Here is a 25,781-nt window from a genome sequence, read left to right on the forward strand (position 1 = left end):
TGTGGGTGCAGCCATCTTGTGTTACAGAAACCCTGCCTCTGCTATGGGAGCCGCCATCTTTTGCGATGAAGTGACAGTCAATTTGCATGTTCCCTGCTTTTTATATAGGATATTTTACCTTAGCTAACTGGAACGTTAGAAACATTTTTTTTTTAAATATATTTTACTGATTTTTTACAGAGAGGAAGAGAGAGGGATAGAGAGTTAGAAACATCGATGAGAGAGAAACATCGATCAGCTGCCTTTGCACATCTCCTACTGGGGATGTGCCTGCAACCAAGGTACATGCCCTTGGCCGGAATCTAACCTGGGACCTTTCAGTCCCCAGGCTGACGCTCTATCCACTGAGTCAAACCGGTTAGGGCTAGAAACATTTTTTTACCACCACATACATCAGTATGTATTTCCTAAGAACAAAGACACTAACTAACATAAACCATAGTACAATTAACAAACTGTCAGGAAATTAAGTACTATTTAATATGTTTTTATTATCCATAGTCTATATATGGATTTGCCAATTACAGCGATTTTCCCGCCCATCATGTAAGCCAGGATATGCATTGCATTAACTTCCATGAATGTTTAGTCTCCTGTGAATTAGAAAGATTTCCTAGGTCATTCTTTGTCTTTACTGACCTTGATACTCTTGAAGTTTAGACCTGTTATTTTTGTAATATGTTTAACAATTTTTCCCCCTGATGTTACCTTGTGGGTCAGATTCACGATATATTTTTTAATAAGAAATCCACAAAGTTTATGTTGTTCTCTTATCAGTGCATCATATTAGGATGCATGTGGTACCTCTGTCCCAATATTGATGAGATTCACTTTAATTACTTGGTTTAGGTGAGCTTTTCCTTATATAGTTAGTAATTAATAAGTAGTTTGTGGGGACATACTTTAAGACTATATAAATATCCTTTTCCTCAACAAACTTATCACACACTAATTTTAGCATCCTTTAATAATTTTCCAACCCATCATTATTTCTATAATTTACTAATTAGTAATTATTTAATGAACTAATATTTAATTTCTTAATTTGTTATTATAAGGTAAAATCTTTCCTTATCCATTTATCTATTTATTCACTTATTTATATCGGTGTGAACTCAAGATTATTTTACTGGGGTTGTAATCCATCCTTATTAACATTTATTTTTACTCTTATATAGTTCTATATTTGGCTAATAAGCACCCTTAAAGCTGACCTTCTGATATAAATTCATCATTCTTTGAGTATTTCCTTATTTCTAGAATTACAAAATGTTCCAAGATGGATTTTCCCTACCCCAGCCCTAGAATTGGCCTTTTCCCCCAAGATGCTCTGATGCCTATTAGTGGAGAATGACATTTAGAAACCGAGATCTAGCGGGCTCTGTTGCGCAATGGATAGCGCATTGGACTTCTAGAAACCGAGATCTGAGGATTATGTTTGCTTATTGCTACCAGTGTGTCAGAGAACGGAGCTAAGAAATAAGATATAAATGGAAGTTTCAGTGGGCAGAACTAAGAAATTAGATAGAAATAGAAGGCTGTACTATCCTATCTAATAAAAGAGAAACATGGTAATTAGCCATATGTCCGCTACCCTTCCCATTGGCTAATCAGCGAGATATGCAAATTAACTGCCAGCCAAGATGGCAGCTGGCAGCCAGGCAGCTTGAAACTAACATGAGGCTTGCTTGCTTCAGTGACGGAAGAAACCAACGCTCCCCGCCTGCCATGCTGGCCTCTGAGCTTGCAGTTTGAAACATTGTTACAAATATAGAAGCTAAACAAAACCCCAGAAACCTGCTTTCAGCCAGCTGGGATCTCAGAGCTGGAGTTGATACAGTGTTTCGATTATAGAACCCAAACAAACCAGATACATGCTTTCAGCAGCAGAGGCCTCAGAGCTGGAGCCAGAGCTAAAGCTGGCCCAGAATAAAAAAAAAAAAAAAAAAAAAAAAGGCGCAGTTGGGAGCTTCAGTCACCCACCAGCCTGAAAACAGCCCTCAGCCCCTCACCCAGACTGGCCAGGCACCCCAGTGGGGACCCCCACCCTAATCCAGGACACCCTTCAGGGCAAACCAGCCGGCCCCCACTCATGCGCCAGGCCTCTATCCTATATAGTAAAAGGGTAATATGCCTCCCAGCACTGGGATCAGCGGAGCTGTGAGGCCTCCCAGCACCAGGATCAGGGGAGCTGAGAGGCCTCCCGGCACCGGAATCAGTGTGACAGAGGGCAGCACCCAAACCCCCTGATCGCCCTGTGGCTCTGTGTGTGACAGGGGGCGGGGCCACAACCTCCCTATCCGCCCGCCCTGCTCTGTTCGTGACAGGGGAAGGCACTCCAACCCCCTGATCAGCCCTGCTCTGTGCCTGATAGGGGGGAGCTCCCCAACCCCCTGATCGCCCTGCGGCTCTCTGTGTGACAGGGTGCGGTGCCCCAACCCCCCCATGGGCCCTGCTCTGTGTGTGACAGGGTGCGGCGCCCCAACCCCTCCCCCACGAGCCCTGCTCTGTGTGTGACGGGTTAAAGCCATAACCTCCCCATCGGCCCTGCCCTGAGTGTGACAGTGGCGGTGCCCCAACCCCCTGATCAGCCCTGCTCTGTGGGTGATAGAGGGCGGCGCCCCAACCCCCTGATCCGCCCTGCTCTGTGCATGACAGGGGGGAGCTCCCCAACCCCCTGATGGGCCCTGCTCTGTGCGTGACAAGGTACGGAGCCCCAACCCCCCTGATGGGCCCTGCTCTGTGCATGACAGGGTACAGAGCCCCAACCCCCATGATGGGCCCTGCTCTATGCATGACAGGGTACAGAGCCCCAACCCCCCTGATGGGCCCTGCTCTGTGCGTGACAGGGGGTGGCGCTGCAACCTCCCCATCGACCCTGCCTTGAGTGTGACAGGGGTCGGTGCCCCAACCCCCCAATCGGCCCTACCCTGAGCGTGACTGAGGGTGGCACCGCAACCTCCCAATCTGCCCTGCTCTGTGCATGACAGGGGGAAGCTCCCCAACCCCCTGATGGGCCTGCTCTGTGTGTGACAGGGTATGGAGCCCCAACCCCCCTGATGGGCCCTGCTCTGTGCATGACAGGGTACGGAGCCCCAACCCCCCTGATGGGCCCTGCTCTATGCGTGACAGGGTACGGAGCCCCAACCCCCCTGATGGGCCCTGCTCTGTGCGTCACAGGGGGCAGTGCCCCAACCCCCTGATTGGCCCTGCCCTGTGCATGACAGGGGGTGGCGCTGCAACCTCCCCATCGACCCTGCCTTGAGTGTGACAGGGGTCGGTGCCCCAACCCCCCAATCGGCCCTACCCTGAGCATGACTGAGGGTGGCATCGCAACCTCCCGATCTGCCCTGCTCTGTGCATGACAGGGGGCGGCGCCCCAACTCCCCAATCGGCACTGCTCTGAGCCCGACCAGGGGCTGCACCTAGGGATTGGGCCTGCCCTCTGCCACCTGGGAGCAGGCCTAAGCCAGCAGGTCGTTATCTCCCGAGGGGTCCCAGACTGCGAGAGGGCACAGTCCGGGCTGAGGGATCCCCCCTCCAACCGAGTGCACAAATTTTTGTGCAGCGGGCCTCTGGTCTATATATATAAAAGTCTAATATGCAAATAGACCAAACGGTGGAACAACCAAACAACCAGTCGCTATGACATGCGCTGACCACCAGGGGGTGCGCACGGAACATGGCAGGTTTTGGCAGCAGGCGGCAGAGCGTGGAACATGGAGGGCATCAGCCGAGGCAGGATGGTGGAGGTGAGCGGGGGCGCCAGAACAAGGCGGGGCACCAGTCGTTGTCATTGAGGCAAGCCTCTGGTAGTTACTGAAAATTCTTTGCTCCTGCGCACCGCAGTCCCGCCAGGTGCTCGCACCTGTTGCCAGCACCGGCCCTGCTCACACCCACTGCTGGCACTGGAGCCGCCATTTGCACCCACTGCCAGTGCCCGTCACCGGCCCCGATCGTTCAGCACCGTCAGCAGGTGCAAGTGGCCGCTGCCGGCCCCAATCGCCCCTCAAGGTTTTTCCACCTCCCCCTGCTCCTGAGGGGTGACTGGGGCTGGCAGCCACCGCTCACACCCTCAGCCGGTGCCTGCCCTGCTCGCACCTGTTGCTGGCACCGGCCCCAATCGCTCCGCACCATCAGCAAGTGCAAGCAGGGTCGGCACCGTCAGCATGTGGGAGCGACAGCAGAGGGAGCAGGGCTGCCGGCAGGCAGGGGGCCAGGGACTGCAGCGGGAGGGGCCGGGTGGAGGCACAGAGGATGTGTCGAGACCTGCCCCTATGCCCACCACAGCCTCACGGCCCACAGTTCCTTTCAAGGTGCACGAATTCGTGCACTGGGACCCTAGTGTAAATATAAAAATATTCAAAACCATGAGTTCATAATCATAACTCCAATTCCAACCTAAAACTACAGAATACATTCTAGCCCCACTTCTTTTCATAACTCTTCCCCCACAAAAAAAAGTTGGCTCTCATTATGCTCAATATATTTTACTCAAATCTAGAATACACAAAGAGTAGGGTGATCATCACTAACCCACACCTCTGCAAATAGCACTCTCACGATCGGTAGTTCAGAATTCAGTCTTGCTCCTTTCTGGTCTGTCAGACTTGGTTTTACTCTCTGGGAGTGGATCTACTTCAGTTCTGAATACAGGTTTAGGGCAGGCCTTTTATATCAGGTGTGGTCCTGATTCCTAAGGCTTGGCCTCCTTGGTGTCTCCACCACATGTCTGAAGTGCTTGACCAGATTTCCCCAGTTTGTCTCGGCCAGAGGTACAGGGACACCCAGCCCTGCATGGTCACTGGAATCATCAATCCGCTCCCAGCCCAGCATTAAGCAATCTTTGCTAAACTTCACAGATTCTCAATCTGCACAAATGTGCCAGACCCTCAGCCAAAACTGTAACAATCCCCCACAGACTTCTGTGGCTGCTTACCTGACTCAGCAAGAACATCTCAGGTATCCTGCCACACAAAGGTCACCCCAGCAGCCAGAACTATACCTCTGCTGCCTCAGTGCAGCCAGGCTCTCACTGCTTAGGCTCCACCTCTCTGCTGTGCAGCAGGTGGAGTGCCCCTAGGAAAAAGGCCCAGTGATGGGGGGCTCACCTTACACCTTCCTTCTTGAAATGACCAGTTTTGTACTCTTTGTTGCTCTGAAAACAGCTGTCTCATATACTTTGTGTTATTTCAGTTGTTTTCAGCTGGAGGGCAAGTTTGGTAATCAATTACTCTGTCATAGCTCGAGGCAGGTCTGCCTTATTCTTTTTAACAGCTGCGTAGTATTTTACTGTGCACCTTAATTTAACCAGTCTAGGCCAGTGGTCAGCAAACTCATTAGTCAACAGAGCCAAATATCAACAGTACAATGATTGAAATTTCTTTTGAGAGCCAAATTTTTTAAACTTAAACTATATAGGTAGGTACATTGTTATTAACTTAATTAGAGTACTCCTAAGGCTTAGGAAGAGCCACACTCAAGAGGCCAAAGAGCCTCATGTGGCTCGCGAGCCGCAGTTTGCTGACCGCTGGTCTAGGCTACTTAGGTTGTTTACAGTGCTTTTACAAACGATGCTGTGATGTACATGTGTCATTTCTGACATGTGCAAATATATCTTTGTGACAAATTCCCAAAAGAATTATTGATGGGTCAAAGAACATTTTAGAATTTACTAAAAAGGTTTGTGTTCACAATATAGTAGTATCTTTCACAACTTTATAAATCAGGATTATATCCCCTCAAGTCTTCATTCCATATTCAAGGAAGTCCTAATAATTCAATCACCTTCATATAAAATTCCTGAATTTTCAGTTATTTCAGAAGTCCCTCTATATATTTTCTACCCTCATTATGCCCTGCTTTAAAAGCCACCTACCAGAATTAATGTCAGCTTTCTAGTCTGAAGCACCATGATTCTGTACTTTCATTTCCATTTCCAGGCTCATGCTAGTCTTTGGGTCACAAAAGAGCCCGGGCTACCTTCTTCAGGGAAAAATAAACAAGGAAACCTTCTAAGGAAAACTATGAGAGGAGTTTTCTCTAAATATTTTCAAAAAAAAAAAAAAAATAAAATGTAATCCCCAGGCTTACACATCTACAAACCTAGACAGAAGAGGGTTGCACAATAAAGAGACAATATTCTAATCATAACTAAATAAACTTTACTACCCTAATACTTTCAGAAGTAGTTATTACTATCCTAGAACTGTATAATAGTATAATTAGATGAGGGCATAAACTTTAAAATTCTCTGCCCTGAATGAGGGAATAATTAGCATGTTTTCCTACTAGCTCACACTAAGTAATTAGCTTGCTAGCTTAAGCATGGTCTAAAAGAAGCTACAGGCATTTTAAAAATAATCTTTAGTAATAATCAATCTGGAGAAATTTAATCTAACTTACTCAACTCCACATCTCCATGAGGACTGATAATCATATCAACACAAGCCTTTACTGAGTTGTTATTATGGCCAAGTACCTTTAAAGACTTCATAAGCATTCTTTTACTTAATCCTCACAACAGGGCTGGTAGATATAATTATCCCTCTTTAACAGATGAGGAAATGAGTCTTAGTGAGGTTAAGTAACTTGTCCAAGGTCACATAGAAGGAAAGTAGTAGAGCTCCACTTTGGAGGCTATCAGACTCCAAAGCCTGGGCATTTATTCATGTTTCTCCTTTATCAGTGTTTCTCAAAGTGCTGGGGACTTACGGATTACCTCCATTAGAATTACTGGGGACCTGAAAATGCATACTTCTAGTTGTTTACATTCTTTGGGTGTATATTATCGAAATTTGAGAAATACTACACTCTGCTACAACCTCTCAGTGAGAACATAAGATTACTTTAGCACTTGGAGTAATTTTTTTAAAAATATATTTTATTGATTTTTTTACAGAGAGAAAGGGAGAGAGATAGAGAGCCAGAAACATCGATGAGAGAGAAACATCGATCAGCTGCCTCCTGCACACCCCCCACCGGGGATGTGCCCGCAACCCAGATACATGCCCTTGACCGGAATCGAACCTGGGACCCTTCAGTCCGCAGGCCGACGCTCTATCCACTGAGCCAAACTGGTTTCGGCAATTTTTAAAACTGTAACAATAAGAGAAGCTTCAACCAAGCACTACATGGCTGCCATCAACAACTATATTAGAAAAAGAATTTCTGGCAAACTTTTATTACGGTTTCATGATAAGAAAATAACTTAAAAATTCCAAATTTAATTCTGCTTCTTTTCAGTCAGAAACAGGGAAAATTAACATATTTGTTACAATCATTTATTCTACAAACAACCCATGCACGTAAAACAGTGACTGAGTCAATGCAGGGTAACTCTGAAGGAAAAAAAGGGGGGAAACTGACAACTTCAATGTTAAAATTTTATAATTTTAAATGGAAACTTCTGAAGTGCAGCTCGGATTCTGAAAACTTTGTGAAAATACTTCTAAACTCTTCTAATGTTTGTATACTTGAGCGTGCCCCCAGAGTCTGGCTCCAGACAAGGCTCAACCAGGCCCTGCTGTTCATTTGCTTCACAGCTTCAGGAAAGTTACTGAACTCTCCGCTTCTGCATCCATAAAAAGGGATGATAACACTTCACAGATATTGCTTTCTCCCATCCTCTCTCTCTTCTGATCACCTCTCAACCTATCCTGTGAAACCCAGAAAAGGCTATCAAGAAGAAATTAATCATGTAAAATACAGCTAAGGGAATATTGTCAATAATACTGTAATATTATGTAAGGTATATACATATCTAATCACTATGCTGTACACCTGAAACTAATATAACATTGTGTGTCAACTCTAAAGACTAAAGTCTTTTTTAAAATCCATCATGCTTCATGTTCTGTTTTCTCCAATCATGACCAGAAGTTTAAGCCTTAAGCCCCGCTGGTCATCAATGATCATGTACTCTCACTGCCATAATGCTCTAGGTATCTCCATAGCTGAACTTGACACCATGCCTTCTCTCCTTCCCAAAAGTTACCAGTAGACCCTCCTTGTCCTTAACTACTTAAGCCTTAACCTTGCTTGGTGACACTAAGATTGCTGAAACCCTTTCAAGCAACAACTATTTTCTCTTTCACACCTCACCTACTGCAGGACAGTCTTCCTCTCCATTCCAAACTCGATATTATTAGTTCACTAGAGGCCTGATGCACAAAATTTATGCAAGGGGCTCCGAGGGCCGAGGCAGCAGCCCCGGCTCCGAAGGTCGTCCAGAAGGATGGCCAGCCTAATTAGCATATTACACTTTTATTATTACTAGAGGCCCGGTGCACAAAAATTTGTGCACTCGGGGTTGGGAGAGGAGGTCCCTCAGCCTGGCCTGTGCCCTCTCACAGTCTGGGACCCATCAGGAGATAAGGACCTGCTGGTTTAGGCCTGCTCCCGGGTGGCAGAGGGCAGGCCTAATCCTAGGTGTAACCCCTGGTCGGGTTCAGAGCAGGGTCCATTGGGGAGTTGGGGCCCCGCCTCCTGTCATGCACAGAGCAGGGCGGATTGGGAGGTTGCCATGCCACCCTCAGTCATGCTCAGGGTAGGGCCGATTGGGAGGTTGGGGCACCACCCCGTCACACTCAAGGCAGGGTCCATAGGGAGGTTGCAGCGCCACTCCTGTCATGCACAGAGCAGGGCCGATCAGAGGGTTGGGGCTCCGCACCCTGTCACACTGATCCCGGTGCTGGGAAGCCTCGCTGCTCCGCTGATCCCAGGGCCAGGACGCCTCTCGGCTCCCCTGATCCCTGGCCCGGAGGCCTCTCGGCTCCGCTGATCACCGGGGCGGGAGGCCTCTCTGCTCCGCTGATCGCGGGGCCTCCGACTCCGCTGATCACAGGGCCGGGAGGCCTCTGGACTCCGCTGATCACCGGGGCTGGGAGGCCTCTCGGCTGATCACCGGGCCAGGAGGCCTCTGGACTCCGCTGATCACCGGGGCTGGGAGGCCTATGGACTCCGCTGATCACTGGGCCGGGAGGCCTCTGGACTCCGCTGATCACCGGGGCCGGGAGGCCTCTCGACTCCACTGATCACCTGGACCGGGAGGCCTCTCGGATCCGCTGATCACTGGGGCCGGGAGTCCTCTCGGATCCGCTGATCACCTGGGCCGGGAGGCCTCTCGGATCCGCTGATCACCTGGGCCGGGAGGCCTCTCGGATCCGCTGATCACTGGGGCCGGGAGTCCTCTCGGATCCGCTGATCACCGGGGCCGGGAGGCCTCTCGACTCCACTGATCACCTGGACCGGGAGGCCTCTCGGATCCGCTGATCACTGGGGCCGGGAGTCCTCTCGGATCCGCTGATCACCGGGCCGGGAGGCCTCTCGGATCCGCTGATCACCTGGGCCGGGAGGCCTCTCGGATCCGCTGATCACTGGGGCCGGGAGTCCTCTCGGATCCGCTGATCACCGGGGCCGGGAGGCCTCTCGGCTGATCACCGGGCCGGGAGTCCTCTCGGATCCGCTGATCACCGGGGCCGGGAGGCCTCTCGACTCCGCTGATCACCGGGGCCGGGAGGCCTCTCGGCTCCGCTGATCACCTGGGCCGGGAGGCCTCTCGACTCCGCTGATCACCGGGGCCGGGAGGCCTCTCGACTCCGCTGATCACCGGGGCCGGGAGGCCTCTCGGCTCCGCTGATCACCGGGGCCGGGAGGCCTCTCGGCTCCGCTGATCACCGGGGCCGGGAGGCCTCTCGGCTCCGCTGATCACCTGGGCCGGGAGGCCTCTCGACTCCGCTGATCACCGGGGCCGGGAGGCCTCTCGACTCCGCTGATCACCGGGGCCGGGAGGCTTCTCGACTCCGCTGATCACCGGGGCTGGGAGGCCTCTCGACTCCGCTGATCACCGGGGCTGGGAGGCCTCTCGGCTCCGCTGATCACTGGGGCCGGGAGGCCTCTCGGCTCCGCTGATCCCAGGCCCTGAGGCCTCTCTGCCCTGCTGCTTCAGGGCTGTTTGGCTTCGCTCTGCTTGGAGCCTGAGTATGCAAATTAACCGCCATCTTTGAGCTTCTATAATTGAAACATTGTATCTTTTGGAGTTGTTGCTTCAGGAGCTCAGAGCCCCGCAGCTGCGGGGATCCTTGACTTTCTCCATCGCTGGGGCAACCAAGCCTCCTGTTCTCAGCTGCCTGGCTGCCAGCCGCCATCTTGGCTGACAGTTAATTTGCATATCTCGCTGATTAGCCAATGAAAAAGGTATCGGTCGTACGCCAATTACCATTTTTCTCTTTTATTAGTATAGGATAGGGAAGATTCAACAGATATCTCACCCCTATGACATGTAAGGCATTGTGGGTAGGTCAGGGGAAGTGCTAAGTAACAAAATAGCCAAAATCTGAGCTTATATTCACATGGAGAAGAGGAAAACAAACAAGCAAGTAGGAAGATAAAGTAGGAAGTCATAATGAGAATTTTGTGTGGGGCAGAATACTCACTTCAAATGGAGTGATCAGTGGCATTTTTAAGTGGGGGTATGAAGGGTAAGAAGGAGCCAGTCAAGCAAAGAGTGAGATGGTGAAGAACATTTCAGACCAAGGGCGTAATGAGGCTTTCTTTGCCTCCTCCATAATCAACTCTGTGCTCACACCCTGGATCTTGTCACCAGCAGAACCTGAACACATCTCATATCACCAATTGAAACTTGCCATACCTTCTGACAACTCGGCTTTTCTTAGAGGTCACTTGTTCACCTCATCCGGAAGTCTTATCCACTGACCTACATTCTCCATTAAGACTCTTTTTACCATCTTTGTTTAACTATCCAATTTACAATTCCCCTCTTACACATACAGTCAATCCCTTGACTACCCTGCCTTCCTTCAGGCTAGCCTGGCAAAATCCCAATCATTCTGCCTTTTCTGAGACTATATCTGTGCCAGTGAGAAATGCTAGACACAACCCCAGACAGATTGGGAACACTGTAAATTCATGATCACTAATTTCATATGAACTTCTTCACTGCCCAGTAGTGCTCAATAATGACTATTTGGTATCTTCTACATTCTCTTCAACATTTTTACCCTACTCTAGACCCTAGCTTTCATGATACCCTACTATAATGGCTTTCCCTCCTATCTTTCTGATTATTCCTTCTTAGATTTTGTTATTCCCTCTTTTGATCTAAAGGTTGGAGAACTTCTGGACTCAGATATGGGCCATTTGCCCTCATTGCGCTATGTTCTTCCCAAGTGACTTTATCTATTCCCGTGACTTTAAATACCATCTGTATGCTAATAACTCCCAAATCTCTTTCTTTCCCAGACCATCTCTTTACTTTTAAGATCACCATTTTTGATTAAAACCACCATCATCTCCTGCTGATATTACTATAATAGCTCTTAATTTCTCTGCTAATAGTTCAGTCTCCCCATGGTAGCCACAGTGATCTGATGTATAAATCAGATCATGTTATTCCCTTATTTAAAACTCTCAACGGCTTCCCACAACTCTCAGAAAAAAATCCTAAAAAATGGCCTCTTAGTTTCCTGAGGCTTCCATAATACATTACCAACAATTTGGAGGCTTATAACAACAGAAATTTATTCTTTCACAGTTCTAGAGACTGGAAGTCTAAAAGCAAGGTGCTGGCAGTACCACACTCCCTCTAAAGCAGGGGCGGGAACGTCCAGCCCATGGGCCTCATAAGATGTGCGAAAACGTTTGGTCTGGCCCTGCCAGCGCATTAGAGGCGAGTTAATTAAATGTTTAACCAAATACAGCAGGCTAATTTTTAAGTTGATAATTTTGTAGGGCCTGCAAATGATGTCATAAACATCCAATGGCCCTTCGCAGAAAAAAGGTTCCCCACCCTGCTCTAAAGACTAGAGATTCCTTGCCTCTTCCAGCTTCTGGTGCCTTCGGGATCTCCCCAGCTTGTGGCTCAATCACTCCAATTCTCTATCTCTGGCTTCATGTGGCTTTCTCTTATCTCCTTCGTTTGTGTCTTATAAGAACACTAATCATTGGGCTTAGGGCCCATCCAGGTCATTCTAGATTATTTCTTCTCAAGATCCTTAACTTAATTGCATTTGCAAAGACCTTTATTTACAAATACTGTCACATTTACAGGTTCCGGGGATTGGGACATGGGCATATCTTTTGGAGGGCCATCATTTAACTCACGATAACCTCCTAGCCTCCAAGGCCTTACCCAAGCTGCCTCTGCCTTCCCCGAGCAACTTCATCTCCCAAAGCTCTCTTTCTTGGTGCATGGCTTTACCCATGCTGGCTGCCTTTTAATTTTATTTCCTTGATTGAGGACAAGCTCTTTCCCATCCTTCTGCTAAATGCTATTCCATACCATGCTCTCTAGTCTGCCTGGCTAAGTCCTCCTTCAGGTCTTGACTTAACTCTAACTTCCAGTGAAGTGTTTTTTGACCCATACACTTAAGTATGTTGTCACAGTTTCCCTCAAAGCATTTTGTTCCTTTTCTTCGCAGCATTCAATTAATTCTCCTGTTTCCAAGTTGAACCTGCATATAATTTGTGTGTTTGCTTGTTATTCTTTGTCTCTTATCACTGGACTGTGAATTCTTCATACCACTTCTGGCACACCTGCTTTGTCAACTTCCTTTCCTATACCCAAGCGTGGGCCAGCACCTGGCACAGTGGCAATAACTAAATAAAGGAGTACTGAGTGAAAACAGCACCTCCCATTCCCCTTTGAACAGGATTAGATAAGTACAAATAAATGGGTTAGAAGGATCACCAGACAGCTGAGGACATGAGGCCTGCAGCAGATCTTTCTCCCAGGCCAGCCTGATAGAATGGGCAAGCTGGGTAAAAAGGAAAAGTAGTACCCGATTACTAGCAAATTCTTTCTCTACTCTTCAATTCTGCCAGGAACAGACTGTATACCTCGGGAACTCATTCACCTTTTATAATAATCTCTACCTACTATTCTAAAGGATTAATTGAGATTTTTCTGAATTTTAGGGAAAACTCCAATAACAACTGATTTCCTACTGCAGCCTAATACTTAACTGGGAGATTCACATTATATATAAGGTTCTCAATTCTATTAAATCACAAAATGATTCAAGTATTAATAATAAATACCGCTGGCCTGTTTTAAAATCTAGTGTGCAGAGGGACACAGAAAAGAGAAATATTTTCTAGGACACATGAAATTCTCCAGCCTCTTTTTTACCCTGAAGTTTACTTTTTAAATTGAGATATAATTTACATACTGTAAATTCCCCCTTTTAAAGTGTACAATTCAGTGTTTTGCCCAAAGTTGTACCACCACTGTCACAATCTAATTCCAGAACATTCTCATCACCACCGCTTTCCGACCCTCACCCCCAAAAAAACAAAACAAAACGCAAAAGACCATGCTCATTAGCAATCATTTGCTATTTCTCCCTTCCCCAGTCTCTGGCAACCACTAATGTATCATCTCTATAGATTTTCCCATTTGTTTTTCATATTTATGAAACAAATATAGAGACATGAAATGATTTGCACAGGGTTGTAGCCACGTCATAAGAAAGCAAGATTATAACACACGTATTTATAGCAACTTTTTAAACAGTATAAAATACAAGAGATCAGTGAAAATATGTTTAGCTCAACTATACATATCTTAAATGTGGCTATAAGACACCTGATGCATAAAGCTCAATTCTTAGGCTAGTAGTTCTCAGCAGTGTCAGGCTGGGTGGAGGCAGGAGGGCAGGGTGTTAGGCAGGGATCACTAAAGAAGAGATGCTACTGTTGGACAGGAATTGCCCATATGGACAGGATGATGAGAGAGAGAAGGTTGAGAAAGTGTGACATAATGGGGTTTATAGGACTTTTTTCTTCTTTTTTTTTAGCCCAGGGCTGTGAAATTAGTGCTAATGTGCACAAGTGCCCACTTGCTTTCTTTTATAGTGCCCTCAGTGGGTCCCAGAGATCCCTAATTATTCCCAGTTTGTTTGAGTAGTTAATGCATAAATAGTGCTACCACCATTTCAGAATACTTGCTGGTTTATGACACTTTGCAAAATAATATAGAAAACTTGACTTTTTTATAGTCTACTGCCTGCATTCCCAATTAAGTTAAAGAATTACAAGCTTAACTTACTTCTGCACCACCAACAAATGTGTATACAGGTACAGTGATCCCATAGACTAAAATAACAATCAAAATCCATTTGCAAAAATAATTAGGCACACATTTTATTTTGTCTTAATCAATATTGCAAATACATTAACAAAGGGGGAAAAAAGGATGAAAACTGCTCATCACACAGAAAAAAATTCATCACTCAAAACAGATTAATCTGAACTTCAACATTCTTTTTTAAAAAATATACTTTTATTGATTTCAGAGAGGACGGGAGAGGGAGAGAGAGATAGAAACATAAATGATAGAGAATCATTGATCAGCTGCCTCCTACATGCACCCACTGGGGACTGAGCCCGAAATCTGGGCATGTGCCCTTACTGGGAAGTGAACCGGGACCTCCTGGTTCATAGGTCGACGCTCAACCATGCCTGGCTGAATCTCAACATTCTTTGTGCTCATTTAAAAATATTCTTAAAACAGGAACTCAAAAAGACAAACAAGTGAGAACTGTTCTATCAATTCAAATTGAGATCCTAAATCATCTATGACTACACAACTTAAAAATAACCTTGCCTTCAATCTAGAAATGCTTGATTTGCCAACATATAATGAATACAAATTTTCTTTTATTAACAAGTTACTTTGAGTTATAGAGATCCTGCATATGACTAGCTTATCTTTTTTTTTTAATGGCTTATAAAATTGCCTAGTTAGATGGTCTAACTATTCAGAGGCTCATATACTAAATGACATAGTGACTGGCCATTTAAAGTTGAAACTTGTTTAGCAAATATTTTACTAATGTTATTATTAAGCATGTAAATTAACTTAAAAGGTCAACTCTTAATTGCCCCCAACAAAAGAGAGCTTTGGTACCAATAAATTAGAAGTAGGTCATTCAAATATATTTTGTTTGCAGTTTTATAGTGTGTTTTTTTTTTAATTAAATTGGAAATGCCTATGCATGGAAAGTGAAAGTCTCATTCTTCAGTTATGTACAGGATTGTAAGGAATGAACAACCTAACTCTTCCAAATTATTGATGTAAATAAAGCACTAGCCTAAAATTTCTTCCAAAAAGCCCTGAAATTTAGACCAAAAGTAAATAAAGAATTAAGTACTACTCTACTTTTCAATGCTCCTTTTCCCTCTTGACATGAGCAGCAAGATACCAGAATAAAAATAATTCCAGTATGTACTTCCAGAATATATCAATTTTAGTTCTCCCATTTGATAGGGGGCTAAGAATAATAATAAAAATAAATTAAAAAAGAAAAGCTAACTTAATAATTAAAAAAAGGCAGACTGAGCATGGGGAGAGGGTGGGTTTAGGAGAATATCTGTTGTCAGTCAACCCTTTTGTAAAATTCAGAGCACTATGATAAGTCCTCTTTAAATTATACCCAGGGCCATGCACAATTGCACATGGGATCTGGTAAACTTTAAGGTTGCCAGATAACTTACAGAAAGTTAATAACACATTTTCATTTTAAGAAGCAAAAAAAAAAAAAAAAAAAAAAAAAATTCAAGACACCGAGCAATTTTACTTTTTGAAAACACTATCCTAAAATTTTTTCTTAAATTCAGATTTTGCAAAGTTGCTAGGTCATTAAGTAGACACTAAAAACAACTTTTCATATAAGGACTGTAGATTAATTCTTTATCAAGCATGTATTTTTCAAAAATCTAGGCCAAGTGAACTAATTGAGATTTAATTCTAAATTTAGATTTCTAGATATAACATTGCAATAAAACCAGTAAAAATACTTTTGTTCAAGTATGTTTACTTCTCCAATTATTTAGTTTGGGAAATATTTACATCCTTGCCCCAAAAGATTATTTACAGTTTGAAAGATTAAAGACAAAAACAAAAATTGGTTCAACAATTGTCAAAATGAAATGAATACAACAACTTTCCACTCAATCCAAAAATAAACCACTGCAGCAGGTGAGCTCAGCTCACATAAAACCATTTCTTTTTCCCAGCTTCATAACTGGACTGAACATTGCTCAAAAACATTACCTATGTTAAAAGTGGAGAGATAAAAAGTGTTGTAAAGATTGCACAATGATTGAAACTGAGACGGATATAATGTATAATCATAACATTTCAGAGCTGGAAGAGATCTTCAGGATCGATCTAATCCAGCATCCACATTTTACAGATCAGGAAAGTGAGGGCCAAACTGAGTCATTTGGTCAAATGACTTGACCAGTCACATTCCTGGGCTGAGCCACTCATTCATTCATTCAGTCCTTTTCCCATTTTCGGAAAGCTGCCTAAGTGCGAGGCTCAGTGGAAATAAGCTGGAAGCGGCATTCACCATTGTCAAGACAGGCTTCTTTCCTTATCTTAAGATTAATCCTGAAATGCCCTAAGCAGCAAGAACTCACAGAAGAGTTCCACAGCCTTTGCAAAACAGGGCCCACTTTCGGTTTCACACATTTCAATAAACACAGTTGGGTTTGACTTCAGAGAGGCCTCAATTGTATTTACTTTAAGTGATTAAGCATTAACAAAGGGAAGAAGTACAGTATTCTGAGTGAGTCCCTCTATAGTACATTCATAACTTAAGGAAGTGCAATCAGAAAATGCCCTAACACACAAACAAGTTCACAGACAGGACAGGTTATGAAATCAAAGCTATTTGAGGTATCACTATAGCTCAGTTAAGTCCAATAGCTCAAGTTTACAAAGTGTGAAATGTAAAGATCTCCCCATTTCATTCAAATGTGGGTACATTTTTCTGAGATGTCAATATGTAAAAAAAAGACCTCCAAACTCACATTCAAACTAATTCCCTCTTCTAAGGACACACATATCCAAACCAGGCCTTTCTCCTTAAAATCAACTTTCTTTGATTTCCATTTCATTTTTAAAAAATTAGGAAAAATAAACAAACCCTAAAAGTTAATGTGTTGGCTAAAGAAATCCAAATTCTATGTATAATCAAAACAGCTTTAACTGCACATTTAAGAGTTTGTAAAAAAAAAAAAAAAAGGGGGGGGGGATGTGCAGTGAACTCACCCATCAACAAAAATCATCTCTTATTTTACTTGGGATTTTTACAGTCTGTAATATCATCTGGCACCTAAATGTTTTGTATATCTCAATTCACAGTCAACTTCTTTAAGGAGAAGAAACCATACTGACAGAGCTCTGAAATAAAACAACCTCTAAGTAAGGCACTTTCAAACGTGAAACGGCAGCTCTCTGCGCATCAGTTTGTGTTCTCTGCCAAGATGAACCACAGGCTATACAGCCCTCTCATAGATGACCACTGGGTGATTTCTGATAAAATATAATCGCCATTGAGGCTCTTTGACTTTCCTGAATATACTGTCAGCTCAGGACCAAAGTGCTGCTGTGCTCTTTTAGTTCTCAAACTTCCAGATTTGATTTTTATCCAGAGCATCACAAGTTCTCATCTGCACATCAGGTCGGCCCTCAGGTGTCCGATAAGCACTAAGACAGAGTCCTGAGTGTGGATGAAAAATGGTTCCATCTTCTTTAAAATGCCAAATAATGTTTGCTGGCACAGGGAACCCATCTTTTGGACAATTTTGCATCCCTACGTGATTTTTTTGCTCAGGAACCTCTGCACATAACTCTGTCACAGAATTAAACCTGATTTCTTTGTTTGAAGTGTATTCAAAGAATTGATTGCCCCCTTGACCATGGCATCCAAACAGTGAAAGGTTAGCACCTGTGGGGTTGTTGTCAGGAGCATTATAATCTAAACATTCAGAGGAGATCCCCGTACTGCGAACAGCTCCGTGCCAGCCTGGCCTATCCTCTGGAACGTGTAAGTTCGAAAACACGTTTTTCAAATACCAGTCAAAGCTCTTGCACTTCAGCCGTTCTCGTAGTAGCTTTCTTTCAGAAATATCTCCGTAAGCTTCTTTCCTGGCCGGAGGGTTTCGATTGTAGAAGTGCTCCTTGTACTCATCCATCCACACTTCCGCCGCCCGAGCAGTGTTCTGTAGGAAATTGGGCCGCGCATAGGGAGCCCGCTTAGGGAACACGTGGCCCACGTGGGAACACGGGTGGATCTCCAGTTTCCCTCCGCACTGCCACACCCGGAAAGACAGCTCCAGGTTTTCACCTCCCCACACTTCCATCCCAGTGTCATACGTTCCAAGGTACTCAAAATATTTCTTGCTGACAGCAAACAGTCCCCCGGCCATGGTGGGCGACCTGATGGGCTCGATTCTCGATTTCCACCTATCCCGCTCATGTTTGGGGACTGAGTGCCACTGGAACGTCAGACGCCAGTCAAACCCACCAATCATGGGCTCCCCGGTCTGCATATAGAATTCGAAAGTGTTCCAATCAATGGTGTCTATCACGGGACAAACCACGGCCGTTTCGTCCTCGCCGATCCTTTCCAAAAGGGGTTCCAACCAACCCGAGTTACACTCACAGTGGCAGTCCAGGAAGGTGAGCACGTCCCCCGTGGCAAACGTGGCCCCGATCAGGCGGGCCCGGACCAAGCCCTCCCGCTTGTTGGTCCGGATCAGGCGGACTCTCTCCAGGTTGCTGATGTACGTTTCGAGCTGCGCCTTCAAATAGACGCGGTCGCTCAGGTCATCCACCAAGATGATCTCCTTCAGGAGGACCGCGGGGGAGGTCTCCAACACGCTGTGGATGGTGCGGAGCAGCGTGGACCAGGCCTCGTTGTAGAAGGCGATGATCACGGAGGTGGTGGGCAGCCGCCGGTAGTGGAACGCCTTGGACCTGCACTCGGGCATCCTCTTGTCCTCGATGTGGCGGTGCAGGGAGATCCTGTCGCTGAGGTAGATGTTGATGGCATATCTCTCAATGAGTTCCTCCTGCTGCTTCCGTTCGGCCTCGCTCAGCTGGAGGTGGCTGGCTTTGCCCCACTCCCCCGGGGCCTGGGGGTCTGCGGGCGGCTTCTCGTACAGAGGCCGGGACAGATCTTCTGCCCCGGCCCCGGGGTCGGGGAGCTGCCTCGGCCCCCGCTCCCAGGCCAGGCCCGCTCCCGGGGCGGCATGGAGCGTGGAGACCGAGAGTTCCACCAGCACGTAGGCCACGGTCAGGAGCGCCAGCAGCAGGCAGCTCTTGCCTGCCCAGGTCCACCTCGCGGCCACCCGGATCCGCATGGCCGGGGCGCGGGCGCGGACCCCGGTGCCGGCGCAGGGCAAGGCGTGCGGGGCTCGGGGCGGAGCGCACCTCCCAGCAGGGCCCTGCTCCCCCGCAGGCAGGTCCTCGGCTCCGCGGCTCCGCGGCGGCCGGGTCCTCCCGGGGTCACCGAGCCCTCCGTCGCCGCCCGCGGCGCAGCCCCAGCTCCCGTCCCGTCCGCACTTCCTCCCGCGCCGCTCACAACTTTTCACCAACTCCCAGCCCACACCCACCCTCCCTCCCGGCGCTGACAAAGCCCTCCCCCTCCCGCTCGCTCCTCCTGGCGGCGAGTTCGCGAAAGTCTGGGGCCCGGCCCGGGGGCCTCGGCGGGACCGTGCGCTCCCGGGCTCCCCGCGCTCCCGGCCACCCTCAACCCCCCACCTAGGACCGCGGTGGTCCCCCGGGGCCCGGCGTGGACAGCAGGCAAGGTTTCCAACCAGCTGAGCGTTGCCCGTCACAAAAAGGAAAAAAAAATAAAAAATAGAGAGAGAGCGCGCGCGCGCGAATACAACTTACCCAGGTGTTTGCCGTTGGGACTAAAGTCCAAGGAGGTGATCGCAGCTTTGTGGCCCTTAAAGTAACGCTCCAGAACGGGGTCCTCCTGGGAAGGAAAGTTGTCAAGGTGTGAAAGCAGGTGCAGAGCGCGAACTCGGGGGGTCGGGGATGCGCGCGGTCCCCTCCCGAGGGGTCAGTCCCGGGAGCGGCCACGGGCGGTGGGTCCGCGGGCGGGCGGCCCCACAGGGAGCCGCGGGGCGCCCCCGTCCCCCGCAGAGCCGGCCACATCCTCGGTCCGCGCTGCTCAGAACCGCGCGGGCCTGAGAAGCCGCCCGGGCCGCGCGCTGGGAATGCAGGCTCCCGGGCCCCCCGGCGGCGCGCGGTCACCGGTGCGCGCGGGACCCCGGCTTCGGCGCTTTTTGAAAACCTCCCGGTGATTCTGACGCACGCGCTCCACGGGAACCTCGGAGAATTCCGGAGGCGGTGCGCCTGCGGGGGCTCCGTCCCGAGCCGGGCCAGGGCTGGACGCTCCCGCCACCCCGGCAGCAGCGGGGGAGACGCGGGCGCCCGGGGCGAGGGGCTAGAGGTTGCGGACCCGGCGACGGACACCTGCCTCCACCTCCCGCAGGTGGGGACGCGGCCCCGACCTGGCCCCGCAGGCCGCAGAACCGGCTCCGGAGAGTCGCTTCCAGCCCGTCCTTACCGGGGCGCAGGCCATGGGGTTAGCGGTGGGCCACCGGTTCCTGCGGGTGGGGAAACGGGGGAAAAGAAGGGGATGAGATGCGATGGGGGACCATGCGGCGCCCGGAACCGTCCGCCGGGAGCGGCGGCGCCTCCCGGTCACTACAACAACGGCGGCCCAATCACACCCGCGCTCCAGGCGTGGCCAGCCGAGCCCCGAGGTTCCGCGGCGCCGGGCACCGCCGGTCGTCCTCCAGCTGGCAGGCCGGACGCCCCACGGTCAGGTGCGACCACACGCCAAAGCCAAAATGTGTTCACACTCTCGCCCCTCCAGGCTTGACACCCAGAAGGAGAGTAGTCACCGTGATGGGAATGAAACTGCTTGGAGCGAGAGGGTAAATAATGAGTCTGTGATCGATGCAATCGGAGTTCTATTACTCCTTAAAGAGACAGCGCCCGCGAATTCTAGGGGGTCCCCTATTGCTTGTTAAGACGGAGGAGGGAGATTTGATCAAAGTGGGAGCAGCTTGCTAGACTTTAATGTGCGCAAAGGAACTAAGCCTCTGGAGAACAGATTTAAATTTACTTAATTACTATTTTTCACACAATGCCCCGCGTGATGTAAATATAGATTGTGGATAAAGGTGATGAATGAATTAAGTGAATGTTGTGCATCCACTTAATGTTTTTCTATTTTTCTATTCTAATCTCATTTCTGTATGTTTTAGAACAACCAACTTATACAGCAGCATATCTAGTCTTTAGCAAGACGTAGGAATAACCTTTTTGTTTTGTTTAAATTATTAAGGCTACATAGTAGCTACAGCCATTTCTGCAGCAAGCTTCTTTACACATAACATCACTCAAGCTTCAGCAACAGTATGCAGGTGGTAGAGTTACAAAATGTTACCAACGTTTACAAATTATAAACTTGATTCTTAGATATTTTATATGTAATTGTCAAAAATCACAGAGACATCTCTTCCAATTCCAAGTCCATATCTTTTGTACCCAGCCTCAAAGCATGAAGGACTCATCGGAAAATTACATACAAAATAAGAATTCTTGGCAGTATAAGATGGCATAATAGACCACAGCTGGTAAAATACATACTCTATGCAAATGAAAGGTATACTACATAACTTAATTACAGTTTAACTGCTGAATGTGATAGAATTTAGTTTTAATGAATACTGTACTGAGCAATTAGGCAGATAGGAAATAGCTTTAGATTGCAGTGTTAGTTTAATTCTAATATAAATTTGTTGAATATCTGAGGAATAAAAAGGTGACTGAGATATCTTCCCTGCCCACTTAACAATCTAGGTTTCTGAGCCTCATATTTTAGCACACATTATGATGATTTAGGGGACCCCATTCCCAAAGATGCTGATTCATCATATATGGGGTGGAATCAGAGTCATTCAGATGTAATAAGCCCCTTAATGATTGCTATGGGCGTCTCAGCTGTGTACAATGAGAAACATTGCTTAGTCTAGAGGAGGTGATGCATCAAGAGTGCTGATACCCGCAACTTGTCAGCAAAGTGGCAAGACTCAGCTTTGCTATTTATTCCCAATCTAGGTATGACTTTTTTTTTTTTACGCCTTACATACTTAAAAATAATGCTGGATTCTGGTGGGAATATACAATGGCATGGCACTGTGGAAAACAGTTTGGCTGTTCCTAAAAATGTTAACTCCTAGGTATGTGTACCCACAAGTGCTGAAAGTAGGGGCTTGGAACAAATGCTTGTACACCAGTGTTTATAGCAGCCTTATTCACAATAGCCAAAAAGTGGAAACAACTCACATGTTTAACGGACGAGTTGAAAAATAAATGTGATACATACATACAATGGACTGTTATTCAGTCATAAAGATGAATGAAGTTCTGACACATACTACAACATAGGTGAAACTTGAAAACATCATGCTAAGCCAGACACAATGGAACATATGCTCTATGATTCTACTTATATGAGGTACCTTGAATAGGTAGATTCATAGAAATGAAAAATGGAATGGGAGTTGCCAGGGGCTGGGGAAAGGGAGAAGGGGGAGTTATTGTTCAATGGGTGCAAAGTTTCTGTTTGAGCTGATGAAGTTCTGGAAATCGATAATGGTGATGGTTGCAAAACACTATGAATGTATTTAATGCCAGTGAACGGTACACTTAAACATAGTTAAAATGGTAAATTTTATGTGTATTTGACTCCAATAAAAAATAATTCTGGGAATTCTGAGGAATAACCCAAACCTTAGGATTTCTCACAGCCAAGATATGTCTAATATGGGGTACAAAAGATTACAGAAAAAGAAACAGTTGGAGATGTAGAAACTAGCTCAAAAGGAAACAAAATTTTAAGTACAGACTTTCTCTGTCTTTTAGTAAAAAATATTAAATGTTTTTCCAAATATCAAAACATACATGTTTTTAATCAAATAGAAAAAAAATCACCTATTGTCCCATCACCTAAAGTTGACTTTTATAAAATTCATCGTCTACTCATTGTAGGCTCACTACATGCCAGATACTCCTGTCAGTACCTTACAAATTCTGACATTTAATCCTCATAAGAATCTTATTATAGAGATGCTGTTATTGTCATTTCAATCTTATAGACAAGGAAATTGATGTGCAGAGACAGTGAGTTACTTGCCCCGAACACAGTTAGGAAGTGGCACAGCTGCCTCCAGACTCCACTCTCTTCATCACCGAGTGAGTCATCATGCCTTTTGCATGATTGCAAGCATATTGTAAATATGTAGAATTCTGTTTCTTAGCCTAAGAGTAAGTTTTACAAAAAGAAAAAAAGTAACATTTGCTTTATTTTCTAAATATGTTTATTAATTTTTAGAGAGAGAGGACTAGAGGGACACATTGATGAGAGAGAAACATCATCGATCGGCCGCCTCCTGCACACCCCTTCTGGGGTAGGGCTGACAGCACAGGTGTGTGCCCTGACCAGGAATCAGACCTGCATCTCTGGCTGGTCGCTCAACCATTGAGCCACACCAGCCAGACCATTTGCTTTGTTTTCATTCTACTGTCTTCATCTCTTACTTCAAACTGCCCTTCCTATGGTTCTTTTCTGTATTTGATTTTACTCCTTTTTGCTATTCCTCACCTTTGCAAACAGCAAAAGCTCAGATGGACATTTGGAAATATGGCCAAATTTGGGATATTTTTCCTAACCTCAAGTGTGCTTGAGTTCATGTAATTCTACTTGCTGCAGTAATTATTAGGGACCTCCTCAGACTACAAACTTATTAACCTGTATGGGAGCCACACTATTTCACAATATTTAAAAATGTGCAAGGTATCATTGAAAGCCAAGTACTAGGCAGGGCAAACTGATCTTTTCATTAGCTCCCCTTTTACTGATCCCCCTCAAATCAGAACCTGGATATATATACTTGAGTACTAAAAAGGGTTGTTTGTACTATAGCTCGGATCATTCCTGAGTTAATTCACTTCAAACATTGAAATTTCAGGCAGAGCACAAAAGTGCCATCTACTGTCCATAGTCCTACTTGGCACTTGGAGTGAAAATATTTTGTAGCCTGTTTCCAGGCTGTGTAACTCTTTTGGACACAGTTGCTCCAAAATATAGGAGAGTACATAGAAAGTTTTCCAGATATGTTTTTTAAAAACATATTTTTGTTGATTTCAGAGAGAGGAAGAGAGAGAGAGAGAGAGAGAGAGAGAGAGAGAGAGAGAGAGAGAGAGATGCATTGATATGACGATGCTCAACCAATTGAGCCACACCAGTCAGGGCATTTCCAGATATGTTTGAATCATTGAAGTATTAACCTGTTTTATTTTTAAAATTCTCACCCAAGGATATGTTTATTGATTTTTAGAGAGAGAGGAAGGGAGAAAGAGGAGAAGGGGGGCATCGATGTGAGAAACAGATTGGTTACCTCCCATATGTGTCCCAAACGGGGATAGAACCTGTAACTTAGGTATGTGCCTGGAAATCGAACCCACAACCTTTTGGTGTATGGGATGATACTCCAACTGAGCCACCCAGCAGGGCTAAATCATTACCCTTTTTTTATTATGACTATCAATGATTTATTTCAATCAACATTCATTCTTCAAATCCTATCAACTATATCCTCACAATTGATTTTGTCTTCTCATCTTCCTGTTCCTGGGCCTACTGGCTCTCTCTAGGGCCTAGAGTCTCTAGGCCCTCTTCTTCCACCCCCCCCCCCCCAGAGGGATTTCATTAATCCCTAATCTACTTCTGACTTCAGGACTTACCTCTGTCTGTCGTGCATACTGCCAATAGCACCAGAGTAGCTTGCGGAAAGTACTGATTATTGGGCCCCACCACAGAGATTTGATTTAGAAAGCCTGGTGTGAATACTAGGAATCTGTATGTTCTCAAACAGGCTTTCCAGGTGGTTATAATGTGCATCAATATTTGGAAGCCATTGGGCAAATCGTACCACAAGCCTTCTTTAAAATGCGCTTTGTCACTTTATGGTCTGAGTCTTAAAACAAATTCCTATTTCATATTCAACCACACATCTCCCCCAGGCAGATTCTTAAGCCATTACAGGCAACTATACACATTCACATTTTGGAGCCTTTTCTAGAACTATTCCTATAGTGTGAATGCCTGTACAACTCCCAGCTCCAGCTTCTGCACAAAGAAACCTATCTCCGGATTTGAGAAGATGCCATAATTTTGAGCAATTGCCTTTCTTGGGGAGATGGGGCGTCGCCCCCTGTCATGCACAGAGCAGGGTGGATCGGGAGGTTGAGATGCCACCCCAGTCACGCACAGGGTAGGGCCGATTGGGGGGTTGGGGCACCGCCCCCTGTCACACTCAAGGCAGGGTCGATGGGGAGGTTGCGGCGCCACCCCCTGTCACGCACAGAGCAGGGCCAATCAGGGGGTTGGGGCGCTGCCCCCTGTCACAGAGCAGGGCCCATCAGGGGGGTTGGGGCTCCGTACCCTGTCACACTCAGGGCAGGGCTGATGGGGAAGTTATGGCTCTACCCCATCACACACAGAGCAGGGCCCGTGGGGGGGGGGGGGGGCGCCGCACCCTGTCACACACAGAGCCGCAGGGTGATCAGGGAGTTGGGGAGCTCCCCCCTATCAGGCACAGAACAGGGCTGATCAGGGGGTTGGGGCGCCTTCCCCTGTCACAGACAAAGTAGGGCAGATAGGGAGGTTGTGGCCCCGCCCCCTGTCACACACAGAGCTGCAGGGCGATCAGGGGGTTTGGGCGCTGCCCCCTGTCATGCTGATCCTGGTGCCAGGAAGCCTCGCAGCTCCGCTGATCCTGGTGCTGGAGGCATATTACCCTTTTACTATATAGGATAGAGGCCTCGTGCACGGGTGGGGGCTGGCTGGTTTACTCTGAAGGGTGTCCTGGATCAGGGTGGG

General features: G+C 46.8%; 1 protein-coding gene across 8 annotated transcripts in view; it reads right to left on the reverse strand.

Moving 5' to 3' along the window:
* The window catches only part of POC1B (POC1 centriolar protein B), a 109,858-nt gene extending 89,161 nt beyond the window's left edge, over nucleotides 1-20,697 (reverse strand). For 4 of the 8 annotated variants that reach the window (XM_059683753.1, XM_059683755.1, XM_059683752.1 and 1 more), the window contains exon 1: nucleotides 17,760-19,412. In XM_059683753.1, the coding sequence (XP_059539736.1) occupies nucleotides 17,760-19,176 (1,417 nt within the window). In that variant the 5' untranslated portion in view covers nucleotides 19,177-19,412. Of the gene's footprint in view, nucleotides 1-14,133; nucleotides 16,076-17,080; nucleotides 19,413-19,711; nucleotides 19,797-20,393 lie in introns of those variants that run through there. The other 4 variants (XM_059683757.1, XM_059683756.1, XR_009451276.1 and 1 more) reach the window with 3 other exon arrangements.
* Between the last annotated feature and the right edge of the window lie 5,084 nt (nucleotides 20,698-25,781).

This window comes from Myotis daubentonii, chromosome 2 (genome assembly GCF_963259705.1).
Source record: "Myotis daubentonii chromosome 2, mMyoDau2.1, whole genome shotgun sequence".
In the NCBI taxonomy this organism is placed as follows: domain Eukaryota; kingdom Metazoa; phylum Chordata; class Mammalia; order Chiroptera; family Vespertilionidae; genus Myotis; species Myotis daubentonii.